The 20,173-nt window shown below is 42.7% G+C and overlaps 1 protein-coding gene across 11 annotated transcripts in view; it reads left to right on the forward strand.

Moving 5' to 3' along the window:
• The window catches only part of RNASEH2B (ribonuclease H2 subunit B), a 133,795-nt gene that overhangs the window by 14,756 nt on the left and 98,866 nt on the right, over positions 1-20,173 (forward strand). For 4 of the 11 annotated variants that reach the window (XM_080662358.1, XM_080662352.1, XM_080662351.1 and 1 more), the window contains exons 2-3: positions 8,240-8,311; positions 14,654-14,761. The exons of 1 other annotated variant lie outside the window; for it this stretch is intronic. In XM_080662358.1, coding sequence (XP_080518484.1) covers positions 8,240-8,311; positions 14,654-14,761 — 180 coding nt within the window. Of the gene's footprint in view, positions 1-6,015; positions 6,159-8,239; positions 8,312-14,653; positions 14,762-15,719; positions 15,841-20,173 lie in introns of those variants that run through there. 6 more of the 11 variants (XM_080662355.1, XM_080662354.1, XM_080662359.1 and 3 more) reach the window with 3 other exon arrangements.

A 20,173-nucleotide genomic window follows, 5' to 3' on the forward strand; every position in this document is an offset into this window, starting at 1 on the left:
GCTCACGGGAAAAGCCCCATTCACAGGGTATTGCTATCACTTGGCCCTCCTTGGAGCTCAGAACTTGCTCTGCAGAAAAAGCCCTGTCCCCAGGGCCTTTGTCAAAAACAATCAGTGGCAATTGTTTAACATATCAGCTGCTGAGGGGACAATACTTAAAAGGAAGATAAGGCAATAAAATACTCATAAGGGGCTTTGAAAAGCTCTGACATATTCCTAAGGAATTATGCAGGGCTATGTGCATGCCCGGGAAAGACTGGAGAGGGCCCTAATCCTCATTTCTGACTGACTTTGAGGCCCTAGGCAAGCAGTAATTAAAAGCTAAGGGGGAGGAGGGAGATTAGCCAAAGGATTTATATGCATATATGCATTACCTATGGACACAATCAATAGGGTGGTGAAGACCTGGGGCAGGGCAGGAACTGGGTGGAGGGGGCAATAGGAGGAAAAGGGGAGATATCTGTAATACTCTCAACAATAAAGTATTATTGTTATTTTTAAAGCTAAGGCAGAAATTTAAAGTGCTTCAGTATTGAAGGTATGACCCAACACAGGGGCAGAACCCCTCAGCAAATGTTGAGAGACTTAATGCTTCAAAACACTTAAGGAAATGTCAGATCTCTGTCAGTTCTAGCTAACCACTAAGATAACGGACATCAGTGGTTGCATACTACAAGGAATACAGACTATAGGTTTAATCCAGGAAAGTCACTAAACAAACAGCAGCCACTGCAATGATGACAATAAGCAGCAACAACAAATTTTGGTGAGTTGGGGGAGGGGAGTCCGATATCCAGAATTATTATGCTATCTAAAATGTCCAGCATTCAGAAGAAAAGTATGAGATATGTGAAGAAACAGGAAAGTATGGCTCATACACAGGGGGGAAAAAAGAGTCAGTAAAACTGTTCCTGAAGAGGCCCAGATGTTGAACTTATTCAACAAAGATTTTAATCAGATATTATAGGTATACTCAAAAAAAACCTGTGTAAAGAATGAAAGGGAAGTATGACAATGAGGTCTCACACAATAGAGTATATCAATAAAGAGAGATAAAAATGGAAAAGAGAAAACTCAACTCATTCTGAGTCCAGTATTACCCTCATCCCTAAAGACATGATAAAAAAAAGAATACTACAGACCAATAGCCTTTATGAACATAGATACAAATATTCTCCACAACTAGTAAACCAAATCCAGGAGTATGGAAAAAGGATTACACACCATGATCAAGGGGGTACCTAGAAGCTAGCAAGTGAGAAGGGAGTTTGGTAAGGACACACATGGCATTTGATAATCATCAAACCATAAGCTGAGCATACAAGATGCTATAGGACTAAGTGCAACTAGAGAGTGGTAGTTATTATTGGACAAAGTGAATATGTTGCCACGTTTTTTGATTGTGCAAAGCAAAATCTTTGCCTAATTGTTTTTCATATTTAGGGAAATATACTTGAAGTCTGTACTTTCTGTAAAAATCAGCTGATTTTCAAATATTGGCACCTAATTCAAATTTTTAAAAATGTGCACATCAAACAAAACCCTTCTGTGGACTGGGTTTGGCTCAGGAATGAAACGAATGTATAATTCCTTTGACTCCTTAACATCAAAGCAAAGAACTTAACCAATGCTAGGCATAGGGAGGCTTCCCATACTTCCTCATCTATATTATATCCTCTGTCATAAGGTCTCATATTCCATGTATGAGAATATGAGACCTTCATAGCAGTTGTTACATTTGCAGTCTACATTTGTGTGATTATTTAATTCAGTATCTGTCTCTACCATGGAACATCCATCCAAAAGCTCCCCATGGGTAAGGGCTAATTCTATATTTGCTAATCAGTAATTAATTAATGAAGTGGTCATGAGAGTAATTTTGAAATGCATTCTATAGTTAAAGAGAGGTGAAAACAACCTGAGTATAGTATCTCACTAGAAATTCTGTGTTGAAAGATTCAGTCCAACAGTATGTTCTTTTGTCGGCACAGTATGAGAAAGATGACTTTTTCCCCTACTACATAGACATTTCAGTGTTACTACACTAACATATCTCTAGGCGTATTTCAAAGAACACTGGCATTTACAGCAGAACACATTAATGTCAATATTTATTTGTATTTAGTAATTCTAAAGTTATTAGAATTTGACATTTTAGGCTATCGCTTATCCTCTGGATTTATTGCTCTTCCTGGGAAAAATGGAAACACTGCTTTCCTTGTGTAGTTTATTAAAAATATTGTTTTAGACTTTTGGCATTTATAAATTTTAATTATTTTAAGCTCTGGAGGAATAAGAATGCTGAAGGAGAAGTGGCAAGAATCACTAAAATTAAAATTTTGTACCAAAATAAAAAAGGGAAACAAAAATCAATAATTTACCAATTTAAAGTTAAAAGATTTACAGTAGTACCAAAATAAAATAGTGTACTGCTGAGGAAGAGAGAAGTTCCCTTTTCTATGCCTTGAATGATGAAGACGTGATTCTGGAAATGTGAGAAACAGCAAGGAGGAAAAGAAGAGAGAACCAGAACCTGTTTTAGTTTTGGGGGAAAGTTTCTAAAAGAGTTAAACTTTATCCTTTACATTTTTATAGGTTGCAGAAACGAAAGTCCTAAAAGATTCTTAAAACTGAATCTGTATGGTTCATTTATATAACATTCTCAAGATGACAATTATAGAAATGAAGAATAGATTAGTGGTTGCCAGGGGTTAGAGGTGGGGCAGAGGCTTCTATCAGTTTTTACTTTGTACATGGTGAAGCTCTGTAGTCATGAGCATAAATTTGTGATTATTTCTTTAGCCTTCTATCATTATGAAATGACCTTCTTTATCCCTGGAAATAATCTGTTATTAACAGAGCCATTCCATCTTTATTTTAATTACTGTTAGCATGATAAGCATACTATATTTCCTTCATTTTTATTTTAATCTACTATGTCTTTATATATAAAGTGTGTTTCTTTCTTTTTTTAATTTTTTTATTAAGGTATTATATGTGTACATATCTTACCATTGAAGTGTGTTTCTTATAGGCAGAATATACAGGGTGGGACAAAAGTAGGTTTACAGTTTTGAGTTCACAGAAGTTTATTCTGATACTAGAGGCCTGGTACACGAATTCGTGCATGGGTGGGTCCCTCCGCCAGGCCTGCAACCTCTCGCAGTCCAGGAGCCCTTGGGGGATGTCCCCGGGGGATCGGACCTAAGCTGGCAGTCAGACACCCTCTGGAAGCCCGGGAGCCCTCAGGGGATATCCGGGATATCCGACTAATGGCTTAAGCCTGTGGGAGAGGCTCTTGCCACCGCTACTGCGTTTGACAGCCGTGAGCCCAGCTTCTGGCTGAGCGGTGCTCCCCCTGTAGGAGCGCACTGACCACCAGGGGGCAGCTTTTGCATTGAGCGTCTGCCCCCTGGTGGTCAGTGCGCGTCATAGCTACTGGTTGTTCCACCATTTGGTTGATTTGCATATTAGCTTTTTATTATATAGGATTATTTTAATTACTAGTGGCCTGGTGCACGAAGTTTGTGCATGGGCGGGGGGTGTCCCTCAGCCCAGCCTGCACCCTCTCCAATCTGGGACTGCTGGCTCCTAACCACTCACCTGCCTTTCTGCCTGATCGCCCCTAACCACTCTGCCTGCCGGCCTGATCACCCCCAACTGCCCCCCCTTCCAGCCTGATCACCCCTAACTGCTCCCCCCACTGGCCCGATCGCCCCCAACTAACCCCCCTGCTAGCCTGCTTGCCCCCAACTGCCCCCCCTACTGACCTGCTTGCCCCCAACTGCCACCCCCCACCGGCCTGCTCGCCCCCAACTGCCCCCCCCCACCAGCCTGCTTGCTCCCAACTGCCCCCCCACCAGCCTTCTTGCCCCCAACTGCCCCCCCCACCAGCCTTCTCGCCCCCAACTGCCCTCTCCTTGCCAGCCTGCTCGCCCCCAACTGCCCCCCTTGCTGGCCCTCTTGCCCCCAACTTCCCCCTCACCGGCTTTCTCACCCCCAACTGCCCCCCCTTGCTGGCCTGCTCGCCCCCAACTGCCCCCCCTGCCGGCCTGATCGCCCCCAACTGCTCTCCCCTGCCGGCCTCATGGCCCCCAACTGCCCCCCCCCACTGGCCTCATGGCCCCAACTGCCCCCCCCACTGGCCTCATGGCCCCCAACTGCCCTCCCCTGCCGGCTTTATGGCCCCCAACTGCCCTCCCCGGAAGGTCTGCTGGTCTAATTAGCATATTACCCTTTTATTAGTATTGATTATTATTTTTCCATATTAACAACTATAAACCTACTTTTGCCCCACTCTGTAGTTTTAGCTTACTTTTCTATCCAACCTGACAATTACTGCCTTTTAATTGTGTGTACAGACCATTTACATTGAATAGGCTTATTGACATGGTTAGGTTTGAGTCTGTCATTTTGCTGGTTGTTTTCTATTTGTCTCATTGGTTCTTTGTAGTTCTGTAACCCTCTTTCTGCCTTTTTTTGGATTGCATATTTTTTATGATTCTTTCATCTCTTTTGTTGCCTTATTAGTGTCAGCATTTTTTGTTTTAGAATTTTAGTTGCTGCTACAGGGTTTATTGTACACATATTTAAATCACATCTACCTTCAAGTGATATTACACCACTTCACATATTGCATAAGAAACTTACAGTGGCATGCTTTCATTTCTCCCTTCCTGACCTTTATGCTATTGTTGTCATACATTTTATTTATACATATTATACATACTGCACTAAATTATTAGTAATTTTGTTGGAGATTTAAATAATAATAAAACTCTTATTTATTTACCCCTGCAGTCACCATTACCAATGTTCCTTGTTCCTTTGTTTAGATTCATATTTTCATCTGGTGCCGTATTTTTTTTACTAAAGAACTTCCCTTAACATTCCTTGTAGTGTGGGTCTGTTGGTGATTATTTCTTTCAGTTATTATATGTCTGAAAAAGTCTATTTCTCACCTTCATTGTTCAAGGATATTTTCTCTGGGTTCATCATATTTTCTTTTAGTACTTTGAAGATATTTTTCTATTGTCTTCTGGCTTGCATTGTTTCCAACAAGAAATTTACTGTCATTTTTAGCCTTATGCCTCAGTTCATAAACTTGTTTTTTTCTCTCTGCTTTTAAGATTTCCTCTTTATTACTAATTTTGGACTATTGATTCTGATGTATCTTTGGTTTATTGAACTTCTTGGATGTGTGGGCTTACTTATAGCTTTCATCAAATTTGAAAATATTCAACCATACTTTCTTCAAATATTTTTTCTGTCTCATTCCTGTCTTTTAGAAACTCCACTTACATATACATTGTTAGAATGCTTGAAGTGTCCCACAGTTCACTGATACTCTTTTTTTTTACTTTAAAAATGTTTTCATTTTAGGTAGTTTCTATTGCGATGTCTTCAAGTTCATTAATCTACCTCCATAAATCCTGTCTCAACTTGGTTCTTCTGACTATGTCTCTACTTAACATTTTGTATTTAATGTTATCTTTTCATTCTAACATCTGTGTCTAATACCAATATCCATTTCTCAGTCATTGATTTCTGTATTTTTTTCCATTATAGGCCATATTTTGCTGCTTTGAATGCCTAGTAATATTTGATTAGATGCCAGACATTGTGAATTTTACTTTTTTGGCTGATGAATATTTTTGTATTCCAATAAATAATCTTGAGCTTCATTCTGGGACACAGTGAAGGTACTTTGAAACAGTTTGATTCTTTTAGGTCTTACTTTTATAATCAGTTCAGTGGAACCAGAGCAGCTTTTAGTCTATAGTTATTTGTTCCATATTACTGAGGCAAGACCCTTTTGAAGACTTTACCCAATGCTCTCTGAATTATGAGGTTTTCCAGTCTGTCTGGGAACAGGCCCAATTCAAAGCCCTGAGTGAATGTGAGGTACTACTCCATCAAATCAGTTCAGCTGTTTTTTCTCCCAGCCCTCAAGTGGTTATATGCATGCACTGATCAGTACCCTTTGCAGACCTCTGGGGTTTTCTTTCTTTGTAGCTCTCTCCTTTCCTGTATATGACCTGTGAACTCTAACCGTGGTATCTCCAGAACTCTCAGCTTCCTTTGTTCAACGCGGAGTCCACTAGGCTTCACCTGGGTTCTCCTGTTCTGCTCCATGGCCTGGAAACTCTCTCAAGGCAGTAAGCTTGGGCAATCACAGGGCTCACCTTATTTGTGTCCCATCTTTCAGAGACCACCATCCTGATTGGCTCAATGTCCATTATTTTGTATATTTTGTCTTTATTTTGTTGTTATTGCATCAGGTGGGAGGGTTCCTATTATTTCACTTGATTGTAAGTAGGAATCTCTAAATTTGGGTGTTTTTAAAAAAATATATTTAATGTCACTATTATTTTCAGAAAAAAAAGTTGTTTTAACTATTGGGTAAGCCAATTTCTAAACATGCTTGCTTTTTTAAGTTTATGAAGATCTAAACAGGGTGAAGGGAGTGGGCCATAGAATAAAAGTGACTATAAGTTCCCTTCCTTACCCAAAGCTTTCTGATTTGCTCTTTGGTAGGTAGTTCTGTTCCCTTACTCGTCAGAGGCCCTTGGTTTCTTTTGGAGAGATATTCTTTAAATGAATTCTATGAATATGCCCTTCAAAATGTATAGAGGCTGTTATAAATAAAACTAGAGGCCCAGTGCACGAAATTCGTGCAAGGGGCTTGGCCCTCGCAGCCCCGGCTACCTCAGCCGGCCCTCGCAGCCTCGGCCGGCCCTCGCAGCCTCGGCTGGCCCTCGCAGCCTCCGCCAGCCCTCACAGGTCCAGCTTCATCCAGAAGGTCATCCAGGCAGTTGTTCTGCTGTTCAGTCTAATTAGCATATTAGCTCTTTATTATATAGATTGTCATGGTCTTTATGTTTTAAACTATATGATTAAAACTTTTACAGTGCAACATTGTAGAGGAAACATAATGAAGGGACTTGCCTCACAAGATATTAAAATGTATTTTAAACCTATGATAATTAAAATGTTGAAGTACTAATGTTAATAGAAACAAATTAATGGATCAAAATAGAATGTACACTGACAGACTTATAAATGTATTTTAAACATTTAGCATAAAGGAATTATTTTCATGATGGGTCATTCAGTAGATGGTATTGGTATAAATGGATAACTGAAAAAAAATTAGAGTTGGATCTCCTTCCCATCCTATCTAATAAAAGGGTAGTATGCAAATTAACCATCATTCTGTCACAAAGATGGCGGCGCCCAGTCCTCTCAGCCACACCGGAGTCCCCCAATCTGGGGGGGAGGTGGCCACTGAAAGTGGGCAGCGTGAGCGGAATGCTTGCTTCATCACCGCAGTGATGAGGCAAGCATTCCACCCTGGCTGTGGAGGGCCTCTGGGCAGTGGGCACGGAGCGGCCGGCAGGGGGGGGGGGGGGGGGGGCGGGACGCCTGTGTTGTCGCCCTGGCGACGAGGCAAGCGTTTTGCGCCTGGCCGCAGATGGGCAGGCGTGGAGTGGCCAGGCCCCTCAGAGAGCTAGTGGAGCACGGATTCGTGCGCAGGGCTACTAGTATCTTATACCCAGATATGTTCCAGATAGGTTAAAGAAAGAAAATATAATCTTGAGATCAAGGAGGCCTAAGTATTACATAAACAGAATTCCTGTTCTTACTGTATAAAGACTCCTCATGAAGTAGTAGAAGAAAGATGAATACCCCAATAGAAAAATGGGCAGAGGACAAGGTTAGGTAATCACAATTAGGGGCAAAAAATATAAATATTCAGGATATATTTATTTTTAAAATGTTTTATTTCATAATGGTAATTAAAATAATAATTATAACTATTATGTGTTTCTATTTGATTATGTTAAGAGCTTTCAGCAGATTAATTTAATTCATTCAAAGGCAAGTGTATATGTTATCATTTTATTAATGGGACAATTGAGACAGGTCATGAAGAACCTTGCCCAAGGCAACAAAGCTATCAAGTGGTTGAGTCAAGGTTATAACTCAGGCCATCTGACTTAGAGTCCTGTTCTTCATCACTTCTCAAAGAAATAAATTAAAATGACCTAAAACCCCACTGCACTTTTCAGAGCAATTGTTAATTTGCTCAATATCACACAGCTCCTATGCAATAGAGTTGAGTTATAAATAATAGAAAGAAAAATCATATAAATAGAAGAAACAAAATCAGAGTGAAGTAAATTAGAAGAACAAAAAGCAAATATCTTAATTTTACAAATTCACCATTTCTTTTCAGAATATTTAAAAGATGCTTCTAAGAAGATGAAAAGTGGGCTTATGTTTGTAAAATTGGTTAACCCATGTTCAGGTAAGCTCCCTTTCCCTTCCCTGCAATAATAGTAATTTGAATTTTTTTTTAACATTGTGGCTAAAAAATGTATGTACTTATTTGCCTTTGTATTTGGTTCTAACTGAATAGCTTTTTAATGTAAAATGGCATTACCTGGTGACCAAACTAAGCTATTGACATTACTAGTCTTCTCCAGATGATTCCCTGGACCTAAACATTATTTATTTATCCTTATAATTTTAATCCATAGACCTGTTTATCAGAAATGATGGCAAAACATAGTAACATATTTGATTTATCTCTGAAAACAGGTTAATTTTCTTTGGCTTACATAAGCCAGCTTTTCTTAGAGTAGTTAGCCTCCTCTACAGTAAAATATATAGGGGTTAAAAAAAGGCTTTTATCTGAAATGCCAAGATTATGAGTGGGTTTCATTTTTAGCTGTACATTCTTTATTTTGTTCTGACCAGAAAATAGTACCTTTTTTTTTTTTTCCTGTCAAGGGTTGATTTTTTGGTAGCAAAACCATTGTATATTATAGAGACACATATTTTATCAGAAGTAATTTTATTTTAACTTTATATTCAGTGTATTTTCTATTTTATCTTCTAATCTTTAGGCAAAAATATTAAGCTATATAATAGATATGTAGTAAAATTGACCATGTTATTTATCTCTATATGGAATTGTTTTTCCATTAATGTAAACATATTTTATAATATTTACATTAAAAAGTTATTGTTAATTTTATAATGTTTGAGTAGATGCCTGATACTTAGTAAATTAGAGGATTTTCCTAGTGACTATAATCTATATATATTAAGAGCCAGGGTCGTAACATCCACAACGACCCGAGGCTTGACCGAATGCCAGGCTGCGCGCACAGCAGGCGAGCGGGCTGAACTGCTGACCTCTCAGAGAGAGAGAGAGAGGTGGGGCTGATCAGCAGTGGTAGCGGCTGCTTCTCTGATGACCCTGCTTCTCTCTCCGGGCCTCGCCAGCAGCCAAGCCTATCTCTCTCTCCCAGAGGTCAGCAGTTAAGCCCGCTCGCCAGCAGCCTGGACCGAATGCCAGGCTGCACGCGCAGCAGGCGAGCGGGCTGAACTCACCTCTCAGAGAGAGAGAGAGAGAGGCGGGGCTGATCAGCAGCGGCAGCGCCTGCTGGCGAGGCCGGAGAGAGAATCAGGTGATCAGACGTTTATCTCTCTCGGCCTTGCCAGCAGCCAAGCCTCTCTCTCTCTCCCAGAGGTCAGCAGTTCAGCCTGCTGGCCAGAAGCCTGGGGTGGCTGCTGATCAGCCCCGCCACTATGATCAGGCCCGAAGATAGGCCCGGAGATGCTGACTGGCATAGAAACCAACCAGTCAGAACCAAATCTGGGTGAATAGTGAGGATGCTGACTACCATAGAAACCGACCAATCAGAACCAAATCGGTGAACTGCAAAGGCAGAACCTAAGGTGGGGGCTGAGGAGGGGTTTTAAGGGCAACAGCTGTTTGGTGTAAGGTATAAGAAAGTGATTCAATTTTTTTAATGACTGGTTTGGCAGTATAGTGCATATGGCTGGCTATCAGTCCAGATATAGAGATTATGTTTTTGTCTGCCAAGAGCATCTCCTCCTGCTGAAAAAGGCTTTTCCTCCCATTTAAGCAATCCTATCCTATATATCCTATCTATACTAATAAAAGGGTAATATGCTCATTAGACCGGGTCAACCGGCCATCTTCCAGATGTCGACTTCCTTCCGGACAAAGCTATGGTGGTGGGGGCCGAGGCAGAGGCAGTTAGGGGCGATCAGGCTGGCAGGGGAGGGCACTTGGGGGCGAGATCAGGCCTGCAGGGGAGGGTAGTTAGGGGCGAGATCAGGCCGGCAGGGAAGGGCAGTTAGGGGTGATCAGGCAGGCAGGCAGAGGCAGTTAGGGGCGATCAGGCAGGCAGGCAGAGAGGTTAGGGGCAATCAGGCAGGCAGGGGGCAAGGTAGGGCAATCAGGCTGGCAGGGGGGCAAGTTAGGGGTGATCAGGCCAGCAGGGGGGCAATGTAGGGGTGATCAGGTCGGCAGGGAGGCAAGGTAAGGGCGATGAGGCAGGCAGACAGAGGGGTTAGGGGCAATCAGGCAGACAAGCAGAGGGGTTAGGGGCAATCCGGCAGGCAGGCAGGCGAGTGGTTAGGAGCCAGTTGTCCCGGATTGTGAGAGGGATGACCCAGATTAGAGAGGGTCAGGCTGGGCTGAGGAACCCGCCTTCGTGCATGAATTTTGTGCACTGGGCTCTAGTACTGAATATAAAGTAAAAGAAAGGGGAAACCAGTGGGTAGTACTTTGCTGTTGTTATTGTTGTTGGAAAAAATATAAGGTAGAAGCAACAAGAGAAGAAAAAATTTCTGGCTTCCTCCAGTTTTCTTTTCTTCTCAAAATGAAATTGAATATAATTTGTCCTCTCTATTATGCATAAGTTGAGGTGAGAAATATTTTTTTCAAGGGAAGTTTTAGGTCGTAGCAAAAGTTCTAAAGCATTTAACAAAAGTAAAGGTTCAGAAATGTCAGGCTTCTTGTAAAATTTCTTTGTTGTCTAAACGTCCATAGACAACAGACATTTGAACACATGTTTGTTTTTGCTGCATTGACTAGGGAAAAAGTAAAGGCTAAGACTTGTTGAGCATTTATTCTGTGCTAAGTACTGTACTGTTTTAAGAACTTTGCATGTATTACCTTTTTAATCCTTACAAAAAACCCTGTGAGGTAGGGTCACTGTTGCTCCCATTTAACCGATATGGAAATAGCGGTGCAGAAGGGTTTATGTAATTTAACCAAGGGCACAGGCCCAGCATGTGATAGAGATAGATTCAAAGTCCTTGATTTCTTTTTGTTTAGAAAAAAATTTCATGCATTAAAGGGCCTTTGCCTTTCTCACTTAGAGCTGGCCTTCAGGGTTGGCAGGCTCAGTCCGTCTCTTGGTCCCTGTGTGTGGTAAGACACATGCTGCCCTGGAGTCAGGGACCAATGTGTCAGCTCAGTTCATCTGCTTGAACCATTAGATTTGGATAGTTTGAGAATGGGTTTTTCTTCCTGGTCTGATGGAGGATTCATTAAGAGGCTGTGTAACAGTTTAAGATAAATAATTTGCCTTTTATTATTTACTAGAGGCCCGGTGCATGAAATTCATGCATGGGGGGTGTGTCCCTCAGCTCAGCCTGCACCCTCTCCAATCTGGGACCCCTCAAGAGATGTCCGACTGCCCGTTTAGGCCCAATCCAGGATGTCCGACTGCCCGTTTAGGCTCGATCCATCCCTCTCACATTCCAGGACTGCTGGTTCCCAACTGCTCCCCTGCCTGCCTTCCTGATTGCCCCTAACCGCTTCTGCCTGCCAGTCTGATCACCCCCTAACCACTCCCCTGCCAGCCTGATTGATGCCTAACTGCTCCCCTGCCAGCCTGTTTGCCCCTAACTGCCCTCCCCTGCAGGCCTGGTCACCCTTAACTGCCCTCCCCTGCAGGCCTGGTTCCCCCCAACTGCTCGCCCTTGCAGGCCTGGGTCCTCTGCAACTGCCCTTCCCTGCAGGCCCGGTCACCCCCAACTTCCCTCCTCTGCCAGCCTGGTCAACCCTAACTGCCCTCCCTTGCAGGCCTGATCCCTCCCAACTGCCCTCTCCTGCTGGCCTGATTGCCCACAACTGCCCTCCCTTGCAGGCCTGGTTCCTCCCAACTGCCCTCTCCTGCTGGCCATCTTGTGGTGGCCATCTTGTGTCCACATGGGGGCAGGATCTTTGACCACATGGGGGAAGCCATCTTGTGTCTTGGAGTGATGATCAATCTGCATATTACTCTTTTATTAGATAGGGTAGAGGCCTGGTGCACGGGTAGGGGCCAGCTGGTTTGCCCTGAAGGGTGTCCCGGATCAGGGTGGGGGTTCCCTTGGGGAGTGGGGTGGCCTGGGTGAGGGGCCTGTGGTGGGGTTTCAGGCCTGCCCCCCGGCAACCCAAGCAGAGGCCCTGGTATCTGGGGTTTATTTATCTTCTACAATTGAAACTTTGTAGCCTGGAGTGTAGCCAAGCCTTCTGCTCGCTCCGTTGCGGCAGCCATTTCTGTTGGGATTTATGTATCTTCTATAATTGAAACTTTGTAGTCTTAAGCGGAGGCCAAAGCAGGCTAGGGCTGCAGAAGCTTGGCTTCCTCCATCGCCGCGGGCATCCCTAGCCTCCTGCTCTCTCCAGCTCCGTGGCTGCCGCCATTTCTGTTGGGCTTTATTTATCTTCTGTAATTGAAACTTTGTAGCATTGAGTGGAGGCCTGGGCTGGCAAGGGCAGGCGGAAAGCTTGGCTTCCTCCATTGCCAGGGAAACCCAAGCCTCCCTCCTGCTCTCTGTGGCCGTAGCCATCTTGGTTGGGTTTATTTGCATATTCCCTCCTGATTGGCTGGTGGGCGTGGCTGGTGGGCATAGCAGAGGTATGGTCAATTTGCATATTACTCTTTTATTAGATAGGATTAGATAGGACAAAAGGCCCGGTTCACGAAATTCGTGCACTCGGAGTGGGTGTCCCTCAGCCTGGCCTGTGCCCTCTCACAGTCTGAGCCCTCGGGGGATGTCTGACTGCCAGCTTAGGCGGGAGTGGGCCTAAGCCGTCAGTTGGACATCCTTAGTGCTGTTGCGCTCACCAGCTGTGAACCCGGCTTCTGGATGAGCGGTGCTACCCTTGTGGGAATGCGCTGACCACAAGGGGTCAGCTCCTGTGTTTAGTGTCTGCCCCCTGGTGGTCAGTGCGCATCATAGCAACTGGTCGTTCTGCCATTCGGTCGATTTGCATATTAACCTTTTATTATATAGGACTAGAGGCCCGGTCCAGGAAATTCATGCATGGGGTTACCTCAGCCCAACCTGCACCCTCTAAAATCCAGGAGCTCTCAGGGGATGTCCTACTGATGGCTTAGGCCCACTCCCTTGGTTCTCTGCTCTCTGCGGGGCCTGGGGGTTTCGCTGCAGCCATGGAGATCAAGCTCCCATGTCCTGCTGTCCGCTCTCTGCCTGCCGCTGCCACGTGCCATGCTAAGGAAGCCCCAATGCCCTGCAGTGTGCTGTGACTGCCAGGCCTGGGGGCTTCGCCAGCACCGACACACTAAGGAAGCCCCCATGCCCTGTTGTCCAGGCTCTGTCTGCGGGGCCTGGGGGTGTTCCCGCCACCACCTTGCTAAGGAAGCCCCCAAACCCTGCTGTCTGGGCTCTGTCTGCCGGGCCTAGGGGCAGATCCAGCCTCGCCGCTTGGTCCCCGCGAACCCCCGCGGGGCTGACAGGCCCAGACGCTGCAGCAGTCATGGAGTGGGGAGGCTGGATCCGCCCCCTCTGGAGGCAGATCCAGCCTCGCTGCTCTGGCGGACAGGCCCGGACACTCCAACAGTGGGGCTGAGGGGACTGGGTGCTCCCATTTTGTGGCTACGGGGGCTGCCATTTTGTTGCGGAGTGACGGTTAATTTGCATATTACTCTTTTATTAGATAGGATTGGTTTAAGTTCAGCAAGGATAATAAGGCTAGAAAACAAGCATCCCATCTAATAAAGAGGGAATATGCAAATTGACCATCATGCCATCAAAATGATGGCGGTGCCCACAGTGGAGGCAGGGTTTTCGTAACACAAGATGACTGCACCCACAGGGGAGGCCGAGTTCCCATAAGGAGCCTTAATGAGCAGTCAGCAGGAACCTGAGGTTGGCTGGCGCTGGGCTGGGGCAGGGGACCTGAGACTGTGCCCCCTGCCCTGTGGGCCTTGACAGGGGATCTCAGGCTGCGCCCTCACTTGGTGGGCCTTGGCGGGGGACCTCATGTGCGTCCCCCACCTTGTGGGGCTTGACAGGAGACCTCAGGCTGCGCCTCCTGTCTGGCGGGGCTTGACTGGGGACCTCAGACTGTGCCCCCTGCCTGGTGGGCCTTGACAAGGCTGGGACCAGCCGGGTCTGGATCTTGCTCAATGGGGTGGGGCTGCCTGGGTTTGGGTGTCGCGCAATTTTGAGGCGCTGCAGGTGAGTGGGGACTTGGCTCTGAGTCCCGCAGCGCAACCCAGAGTCTGACAGGAGGAAGATTTTCATATACATTTTACTAATTTTCTTTCATCTCTGACACTTCTGTTATACAGAAAGGGCAAATAGCAATATTAAAATATTTCCTCTAATGAATCCCCTTTTAATGTGCATGAATTTCGTGCACCGGGCCACTAGTTTGTATATAACAGTGTAAGCTTTCCTTGGAGTCAGTTTGTATAGAATATAAGTCTACGTATGTTTATATTGGGAACATTCCTCAGAACAATTGGATAGTCTTGGATTTTTTTGTGTGTGTGTGAAAACGTGCAAATAAAAACATTTATCTTAACAGGGGAAGGAGCCCTTTACTTGTTCAATATGTGTCTACAGCAGCTGTTTGAAATAAAAGTTTTCAAGGAAAAACACCATTCTTGGTTTATAAATCAATCAGTTCAATCAGGTAAGTGACTGGTGTATATATTTCCATGAACTAAACAATATACTTTAGCTTTTTATCCTTCACAGGAGAAAAAGTCTGTCCTCCTGTTTTGGAGTCTGGTCAGTGGTTGTTTTCTTCCTTGGCATCAGAGCAGGGTTTAATCAAGGAGAAAGGAAAGATAATTTGAGCAACTTATATCAATACCTATGTATCTTAAATGGTAGGGAATTTTTACCCAACGAATTTAAAACACTGACATCTTTTCAGAAGGTAGGTGACCTTTGTACCGTGGAGTGCACATTGTCTTGACCAGAAATTCTTTGCTCTTCTCTTAGCCACATTTGTGGCTTTTCAAGTTATTAACATCTTTTAATATATATTTTTTTTATTGATTTTTTACAGAGAGTAAGAGAGAGGGATAGAAAGCTAGAAACATCGATGAGAGAGAGACATCGATCAGCTGCCTCCTGCACACCTCCTACTGGGGATGTGCCCGCAACCCAGGTACATGCCCTTGACCGGAATCGAACCTGGGACCCTTCAGTCCACAGGCCGACGCTCTATCCACTGAGCCAAACTGGTTAGGGCAATTATTCAAGTTATTAACATCTTATTTTCTTGAAAATGGATACTGATATAGCTTCTAAAATAGAACTGAATCTAACAAAGCTTTTTTTCTAATATTTTTTTCTTGAGTTTTTTTTTTTTTAATTTTATTTTATTGTTTAAAGTATTAAAAATAGTAGTACATATGTCTCCTTTGTCCCCCCATTGACCTTCCCCCGGCCTCTCCTACCCCCCGGCACATGCCCTCACCCCAACCCCCAGTGTCTTGTATCCATTGGTTATGCTTATATGCATGCATACAAGTCATTCAGTTGATCTCTTACCTCCCCCGCCCCAACCTTCCCCAACCTTCCCGATGTAATTTGACAGTCTGTTTGATACTTCTCTTCCTCTGTATCTGTCTTTTTGTTCATCAGGTTATAATGTTCTTTATTATCCATAAATGAGTGAGATCATGTGGTATTTTTCTTTCACTGACTGGCTTATTTCACTGAGCGTAATGCTCTCCAGTTCCATCCATGCTGTGGCAAATGGTAAGAATTCCTTCTTTTTTATAGCAGCGTAGTATTCCATTGTGTAGATGTACCATAGTTTTCTAATCCACTCATCTGCTGATGGGCACTTAGGCTGTTTCTAAATCTTAGCTATTGTAGATTGTGCTGCTATGAACATAGGGGTGTTTCTGATTGGTGTTTCTATTTTCTTGGGATATATTCCTAGAAGTGGTATTACTGGGTCAAATGGCAGTTCCATTTTTAAATTTTTGAGGAAATGCCATACTGTTTTCCACAGTGGCTACATCAGTCTGCATTCCCACCAGCAGTGAAGAAGGGTTCCTTTTTCTCCGCATCCTCTCCAGCACTTGTCGTTTGTTGATTTGTTGATGATAGCCATTCTGACAGGTGTGAGGTGGTACCTCATTGTTGTTTTGATTTGCATCTCTAGGATGATTAATGACGTTGAGCATGTTTTCATGTCTCTTGGCTTTCTGAATGTTCTCTAATGAAAAGTGTCTATTTAGGTCCTTTGCCCATTTTTTGATTGGATTATTTATCTTCCTTTTGTTAAGTTGTATGAATTCCCTGTAAATGTTGAATATTAAATCATTATCACAGATAACATGGGCAAATATGTTCTCCCATGCAGTGGGCTTTCTTGTTGTTTTGTTGATGTTTTCTTTTGCTGTGCAGAGGCTTTTTATTTTGATGTAGTCCCATTTGTTTATTTTCTCCTTAGTCTCTCTTGACCTAGGTTCTGTGTCTGTAAAGATATTGCTACGACATATGTCTGCAATTTTGCTGCGTATGAAGTCTTGTAGGATTTTTATGGTTTCTAGTCTTACATTCAAGGCCTTTAGCCATTCTGAGTTTGTTTTTGTGTATGGTGTAAGTTGGTGATCCAGTTTCATTTTTTTGCATGTATCTGACCAAATTTCCCAGCACCATTTATTAAAGAGACTGTTTTGACTCCATTGTATGCTCTTGCCTCCCTTGTCAATTATTAATTGAGTATAATGGCTTAGGTCAATTTCTGGGTTCTCTATTCTGTTGCATTGGTCTATATGTCTGTTCTTGTACCAGTACTAGGCAGTTTTGAGAACCGTGGCTTGTTAATATAGCTTGATTTCTGGTATTGTGATCCCTCCAATTTTTTCTTCTTTCTCAGGACAGCTGTGGCTATTCGGGGTCTTTTTTAATTCCAGGTGAATTTTTGGAGAGTTTGTTCTAGGTCAGTGAAATATGCCATTGGTATTTTAATGGGTATTGCATTCAATCTATAGATTGGTTTAGGTAATATGGACATTTTAATGCTGTTGATTCTACCAATCCATGAACATGGCATGTTCTTCTATTTGTTTATGTCTTCCTCTATCTCTTTTTTCAATGTCTTGTAGTTTTCTGAGTACAGGTCTTTTACCTCCTTAGTTAAGTTTATTCCTAGGTATCTTAATTTTTTGATGCAATGGTAAATGGGATTGTTTTTTTCATTTTTCATTTCTATTTCTGTGAGTTCATTATTGGCATATAAAAAGGCCATAGATTTCTGGGTGTTAATTTTGTATCCTGCTACATTGTCAAATTCATTTATTAGGTCTAATAGTTTTTTGGTGGAGTCTTTGGGGTTTTCTCTGTATAGTATCATGTCATCTGCTAATAAGGACAGTTTTACTTCTTCTTTTCCAATTTGGATGCCTTTTCTTCTTGTGTGTTTGCTGTGGTTAGTACTTCTAGTACTATGTCGAACAGGAGTGGTGAAAGTGGGCATCCTTGTCTTGTTCCTATTCTTAAGGGAAATGAGTTTAGTTTTTGCTCATTGAGTATGTTGTTGGCTGTAGGTTTGTCATATAGGGCTTTTATTATGTTGAGGTATGATCCCTCTATTCCCACTTTGCTGAGAGTTCTTATCAAGAAAGGGTGTTGGATTTTGTCAAATGCTTTTTCTGCACCAATTGATAGGATTATGTGATATTTGTCTCTCAGTTTGTTTATGTGATGTATCACGTTTATTGATTTGTAGATATTGTCCCATCCTTGCATCCCCGGAATAAATCCCAGTTGGTCATGGTGTATGATCTTTCTAATGTATTGCTGAATCTGATTTGCTAGAATTTTGTTGAGGATTTTAGCATCTATGTTCAAAGATATTGGCCTATAGTTCTCTTTTTTTGTGGTATCTTTTTCTGGTTTTGGAATTAGGGTAATGCTGGCTTCATGGAAAGAGCTTGGAAGTGTGCCTTCCTTTTGAATTTTTTGGAGTAGTCTAAGGATGATAGGTTTTAGTACTTCTTTGAATGCTTGGTAGAACTCCCCTGTAAAACCATCCGGACCAGGGCTTTGTTTGCTGGAAGACATTTGATCGCGGTTTCAATTTCTTCGGTAGTTATCGGCCTATTCAGGTTTTTTTATTCTTATTCGTTGAGTTTTGGGAGCTTGTATTTTTCTAAGAATATGTCCATTTCATCTAGGTTGTCCATTTTGTTGCAATAGAGTTGTTCATAGTATCTTTTCATAATCGTTTCTATTTCGGTGGGATCAGTTGTTACTTCACCTCGTTCATTTCTGATTTTGTTTATTTGGGTTCTCTCTCTTTGCTTCTTGGTGAGCCTGGCTAGAATTTCATCAATCTTGTTTATCCTTTCAAAGAACCAGCTCTTGTTTTTTTTTTTGTTTTCTTAAAAATATATTTTATTGATTTTTCACAGAGAGAAAGGGAGAGGGATAGAGAGCCAGAAACATCAATAAGAGAGAAACATCTATCAGCTGCCTCCTGCACACCCCCCACTGGGGATGTACCCGCAACCAAGGCACATGCCCTGGACTGGAATCAAACCTGGGTCCCTTCAGTCCGCAGGCCGACGCTCTATCCACTGAGCCAAACCGGTCAGGGCCAGCTCTTGGTTTTGTTGATCTTTTGTATTTTTTTTTTGTGTCTCTATGTCGTTTATCTCCATTCAGATCTTTATTATTTCCTTCCTTCTTCTTATGCTGGGCTTTTCTTGTTGCTCTGTCTTTAACTCTTTGAGTTGTAGGGTTAGATAATTTATTACCATTGTTTCTTGTTTTTTGAGGTAGGCCTATAGAGCTATGCACTTCCATCTCACGTCTGCTTTCACTGTGTCCCATAGATTCTGGATTGTTGTGTTTTCATTGTCATTTGTTGCCATGATGCTTTTTGTTTCTTCTTTGATCTCTTTGGTAGCCCAGTCATTGTTTAATAGCATGCTATTTAGCCTCCAGGTGTTTTATTTTTTATTGTTTTTATTGTAGTTGATTTCTAGTTTTATGCCATTGTGATCTGAAAAGATGCTTGATATGATTTCTGTCTTCTTGAATTTGAAGAGACTTTGCCTGTGTCCCAATATACGGTCTATCTTTGAAAATGACCCATGTGCACTTGAGAAGAATGTATATTCTGTGGCTTTAGGGTGAAATGTTCTGAAGATGTCAGTTCCATCTTATCTAGTGAGTCATTTAGGATTGATGTTTCTTTGCTGACTTTTTGTATAGAGGATTTGTCCAGTGATGTCAGTGAGGTATTAAAGTCCCCTACTATGTCTGTATTGCTGTCTGTCTCTTGATATCCTCCGCAAGTTTTTTTTATGTATTTGTGTGCTCCTGTGTTGGGTGCATACATGTTTACCAGAGTTATATCTTCTGGTTGAATTGTTCCCTTTAGTATTATGAAGTGGCCTTTCTTATCTTTTGTTATGGCCTTCACTTTGAGGTCTAATTTGTCAGATATAAGTATTGCTACCCCAGCTTTCTTTTCATTTCCATTCACCTGAAAAACCTTTTTCCATCCCTTCACCATCAGTCTATGTGAGTCCTTTGTTCTGAGGTGGATTTCCTATAGACAGCAGATATGGGTCATGTTTTCTTATCCACTTAGCCACCCTACATCTTTTGATTGGGGCATTTAAGCCATTTACATTTAAAGTTATTATTGAGAGGTACTTGTTTGTCGCCATTTTTATTCTTTACCCCTGTGTTCCTTCTTCGCTTCCTATTTCTTCTTTTTACAGCAGACCCTTTAGCATTTCTTGCATTGTTGGTTTTGTGGTAATAAACTCCCTTAGTCCTTTTTTGTCTGTGAAGCTTGTGATTTCTCCCTCAATTTTGATTGATAGCCTTGCTGGGTACAGTATTCATGGATTCAGTCCCTTCCTTTGCATGACTTTGTATATTTCATTCTATTCCCTTCTGGCCTGATGTGTTTCTGTTGAGAAATCAGTTGCTACTCTGATGGGGGATCCTTTGTATGTAACTTTTTGTTTCTCTCTGGCCGCTTTTAAGATTCTTATTTTTTCATTGGTGTTTTCCAGTTTCATTATAATGTGCCTTGGTGTTGGTCTTTTTGGGTTCACTC

The sequence above is a fragment of the Plecotus auritus genome, assembly GCF_963455305.1.
Source record: "Plecotus auritus genome assembly, chromosome: 3".
NCBI lineage: Eukaryota > Metazoa > Chordata > Mammalia > Chiroptera > Vespertilionidae > Plecotus > Plecotus auritus.